The sequence below is a fragment of the Seriola lalandi genome, unplaced genomic scaffold (genome assembly GCF_002814215.2).
Source record: "Seriola lalandi dorsalis isolate HSWRI2012SDOR001 ecotype SW California unplaced genomic scaffold, Sedor1 jcf7180002054615, whole genome shotgun sequence".
Taxonomy (NCBI): domain Eukaryota; kingdom Metazoa; phylum Chordata; class Actinopteri; order Carangiformes; family Carangidae; genus Seriola; species Seriola lalandi.
In genome coordinates, this window is record NW_019525168.1 from 97802 (window position 1) to 102801 (window position 5000).

The window sequence follows — 5000 nt, forward strand, 5'->3', positions numbered from 1 at the left end:
TGATCGCTTGTGTCGTGGGTTAGCTGAGCTCAGTTTAAAACACTGGGCTGCTTGTTCTCTATATGTGAAAGCTGAGACCATTGATAAACTTCACACAGTCAATCTGAGCCAAGAACAAGAAGAACATTCTTTTTCAACCATTTTACTTCTTAATAAATAACAAAAGTTTAAACTCACACAATTCTGAATTAGTAAAGAAATAAGAACAAGGCTGGTGCATTTTGAAGTGTGTGTTGTGTTGTGAGCCTCAGTGATGTCTTAACCAGGAGCTTTCAGTGTTAGCAGAATGATGTTAGCACTGCAGCAGACACATCGAGGAAAAGTCAACAGTGGATACTAGTGATGACTTTTAGTTGGAACATTAACACATTCAAATTAACTTGTGTGGTTACAGCCAATCAGAACTGAGTATCTTCCTCACATCATTTACATATCAGTGCCTCCCTTATATATTTACTGCTCTTCCTGAGGGATTCTGGGTAAATTCCAGTTCCTTCCTTTCCTCAAGGCTTCAGAACACAATGGTTCAGGTTTCTGTGTGAAGGCAGGTCCTCATATATCAGTAGTACACATGTATTTGTAGTACACATGTATTTGTAGTACACAGGTATGAGTAGAGGCTTGGAGGGTACAGTTATGCTTTCAGTCTCTTTTACGCCTCATCAGGAGGTTGTGGAGGTTTCCTTGTGTGAATATCATTAATAACACAGAACAGCAGCAGCAGCTTTCACAGCTGACAGCAGAGATTAATGTGTTTCTATTGTTGGCTCACATTATGTTTCTCCAGCAGGAACGCAGAGGAGATGTATGGACAACGTTTAATGACAATAAAGAGATTAAAAACAATGTGTTTCTCTGTCCTGTTTTCTTTCCTGCTTTTCTTTTCCTTTTCTTTATCCCTCCATCTCTGTGTCTGCGCTCACACCCCACCCTGCTGGTGACATTAGCTCCCGCCTTCGCCTGCGACAGGCCAGGGGAAACCCTGCGACAGTATATGAGCAGGCAGGCGTGCTGCTCTTAAAGGTCATGGCGTGTCTCCTGTAAGACACCCGCTGTGTTAGGAAGGACAGATAGCACACAACAAGTGGACTGACCCTCTGTGCTGGACTGATATGTGCCAGGCCAAGAATGATGGAGGCTGTGGAGGGACAAATGATGAGCAGCCCCACACTGCTGGGTCTGTTCTCTCTGTGGTGGCAGAGGTCAGAGGCCGCCATCTTTGTTTTATGTTAAGTAATCAGCTGGACTGTGACCGGTTAACTCCTCTCAGTGGAGGCTGATTTCAGCATTCAAACCGTCAGTGTTTTATTCCACCTGTGACACTGGAGGAGCTGCAGATGTTGTTACTGTCATGAACGCAGTTTCCTGCAGACTGATGAATATTCATTCATTTTAATAGTGTCAGTTTTTCTCATGAAGAGTCGACCTGATGAACTACAGCAGTTCACATCAGCAATATGTGGCTTTTATAGGAATTATACACACACACACACAGTAACATCAACCATCAGTATAAACCACCACACTATCACGATCATTCACTGCAGCTCCGAGTGTTTTTAAAAGATTCAAACTTCTCTCTTCACTTTGCTCAGCACTTTTTAAATGTCGTTATAAGTATTGATGTCTTACTGATTTTATGCTTTCTATAGAATCACTTTTTAAATTATTATTTATTTATTATTATTCAATCTCATTTAAAATGTATGTTTTTAATGTTTTATGTTCATTTTGACTTTTCATGTGAAGCACTTTGTGCATGTCATTTCTTTGTGCTACATTTCTTGTATGAAAGGTGCTGTACAAATGAAGTTTCTTCTTATTATCATTATTATTATTGAACTACAACAGTAATTAAAACCTTTTAGATACTAAGATTCACCTGTGTGGAGATCCTGCAACCTGTAACTGATGGAACTGTACTTGACTGAACTCTTTAATATTTCTACTCCTCTGTTTATGTAAATTATGTAAATGAACACAATTTAATTTAACCCCCCAACAAAGTCCAGCCTCAAACAAATGACTGCGGCAGTAAATGTCATACAGGGACACTCATTCAGTGTCATAAACACATCTTTATCAAACACACTCGTCATCTCTGCAGTGACAGTAAAACACTGTCCTCTCTCCTCTTCCAGTCGAAACTCACTGAAACACACTGACCCCCCCCTTTAATGACGCAGCTCAGGTTCCCGCCTCCTACCTCTCTATGACATAGAAGTTGTCTCCATCGTCTCCCTGGTCGATGACGTGCTCCTGGGGCTGAACCCTCAACTCAAACATGGCGTCCAGCACCTCCGAGAATTGCTCCTGGATGAGAAGAAAGATGTCAGTGTTTGTGTGTGTGTGTGTGTGTGTGTGTGTGTGTGTGTGTGTGTGTGGATTTGAACTAGCAACTCGAGATGCCATCTGGCTCATGTGAGGGCTGCTCCTGAGGGGAAAAATGAAGAACACCAGGGAGACGACAGGAGCCTTCTTTAAATATCATGTCACTTTCTCCATGTTTGACCAGAATATGTGATTTCAGGACAATATTTTTCTCTCAGGGGTTCAAGTCATAAAGCCATAGATTTATGCTACATGGCTACATGGTTCACAATTTGAACAGAAATAAGTTGGAAAAACATCAAGTTAACTTGAAGCCAAAACAAACTTGTATAAATCCGAACCGTCAGTTTTCAGTGGAGCAGTTGGACTGCAGCAACAGAAATGAAGCACATGATGACAACAGTGAAGCCTGGGCCTCTATGAAGAGACGTACACATGCAGAGATGTTGAACAAGTATTTCTTTGTGCTGTTCATCACCTGACCTGCCTCAGGAGCAGCTGCCTCTCACTGTGGTGACACCGACTCTGTGAGAACATCCACAGCTTCACTTCTGCCATAAACACCAAGTCTATTAAATGATCCTTTTGTCGAGGCTGTAGTTTGTTGTGGTGTATTATATATGTTATACATGTTATATATGTTATATATACCATATATTGTATATACCATAGGGTGGAGTGAGAAAATATAAGAAGCCTCTTTGTGTGATATGTCGTCCAAAAGCATTTACTGAACACAGACAGTTGAAGTTTCATTTTAACGTGTGTGTGTGTGTGTGTGTGTGTGTGTGTGTGTGTTGTTGTGGACCTGGTCTAGTGTTTTGAAGAGGAGGATGTCTCGGCAGGCCTCCTGCAGTCTGCAGCGCTGCTCATCTGTTTTTGGGTGAACCACTCTGGGCTCCGTGTCCTCATCGTCATCGTCTGGGTTGAACGCCTCCGCACACACTTGAGAGGAGACAGGTAAACACATTGGTGAACACCTCCTGTGTGATCACACCGCCATTACACTGAGCAAACAGGCGAGACAGTTTTCTACACGTGTTCACAGATGAATTCAGTCACAGTAACAGCAACAAGCTGCCAATCAACTACAAATAACTACCAACGAACTACAAGCAAAGCTTCAGGTAGGAGCGCAGGTGGAGACAACCTGCCACTACACCAGTGGATCAATACTAATGTTCAGTACTGAAGGACAGACTGACGACAACATCACACTGTGTCTTTATATGATGAAGGTCTGACAGCTTCTCTGTCCAGTAACTTTAGTCACCACACGTCTGTGACATCACTGACTGGTCACTCACACAACCTCTGTTCACTTTGTTTACCTTTAGTTTAGGTTGGGGTAGGTTACGTTTAGGTTAACTTTAGGTTAGGGCATGTTTATGTTAAGTTTATTTTAGGTTTGGGGAAAGTTAAGTTAGGGTTAGATTTAGGATAGGTTTGGGTTAAGAAGGTTAGGGTCAGGCAAGTAGTAGTTATGGTTACAGCTAGAGTAACTCTTCAGGAAATAAATGTCAATGTAATGTCCTCGACTGTGTGTGTGTGTGTGTGTGTGTGTGTGTGTGTGTGTGTGTGTGTGTGTGTGTGTGTGTGTGTGTGTCTCTTATCTCCCAGCGTTCATAGCAATCACGTTTGGGACAGTGTGACCTCTGAAGTGTGAACGTGTGAACTCAGATTAATAATGGAGCAAATAAACGGCAGCTACAGTCTGAACCACTGACAGGACGCGACCTTCGGGGTTTAAGACTGTGAACACACAGATGTTAGTGTCAGTGTTTACAGCTGTATATTCTTCTCTGGTATGAACACAATTCAGAATCAGATAAGACAGAGAGCAGACAGGTCCGTCATGTTCATCTGAAGGGTTAGGGTTAAACCTCAGGACCACAGGACACAAACACACAGCTCAATAAACAAGCTCTCTGTGAGTCTGTGTGTTCACCTGATCAAATCTGATGCTAATATGTAATCAACTTATTATTTCACATCATTTTCAGCCAGAGAAAATAAATGGCTGATTCCTGGTCTGATCTCTAACAGCATGGACGTGGTCCTCCTCCTGACTGCTGCTCCTGTCTGTGAGCTCTTCTATACCGGAGCTGTACATGTGTCATGAATTCATTAGACCTGAGTTACCTCCTCCAACACGTCGCAGGTTCAGCCCAACATCTGGATTCAGTATAACAAACCAACCTCATGCCTGTTTTTCTGTTTAAACTAGTGTCCTGAGTCTTATTGATCCGTCCGTCTGCAGTTTCAGTCACTGTCATTTCCCACAAGACTCTGAGAGGATCCAACATGTTTCACTAGCTAGCATACTAGCTAAAATAACAACAGCACTGACATATTGTCACCATTTCTTTATTAAGTCATCCTTCTGCTTCTTATCGATTCATTTCATCTTTTAGACTGTTTTATCTTATTTCCATTGAACTTCACTGTCACTGTCGGTGGGTTTTTAGAGCGTTTCTCTGAACGCAGCTTTCTGCTGAAGCCAAAAGTGACACTACGAGAGCAGTGAATCACAACACCAACACTGAGGTCCAGACACCTGAACCACGAGCTGAAGGCTGCTGTAAAGCTCCAGAAAACTGAGAGGAGCTGCACATCTTCTCCCAGACAAGATCTTTTCTTACCCTAACACACACACACACACACTCTGT

At 42.4% G+C, this 5000-nt stretch overlaps 1 protein-coding gene across 1 annotated transcript in view; it reads right to left on the minus strand.

Annotated features, from left to right (window-relative positions):
- Positions 1-5000, minus strand: part of prkar2aa (protein kinase, cAMP-dependent, regulatory, type II, alpha A) — a 42686-nt gene that overhangs the window by 5271 nt on the left and 32415 nt on the right. The window contains exons 4-5 of the mRNA XM_023419994.2: positions 3140-3276; positions 2207-2313 (exon numbers count right to left, since the gene is read on the minus strand). Coding sequence (XP_023275762.1) covers positions 2207-2313; positions 3140-3276 — 244 coding nt within the window. The remainder of the gene's footprint in view (positions 1-2206; positions 2314-3139; positions 3277-5000) is intronic.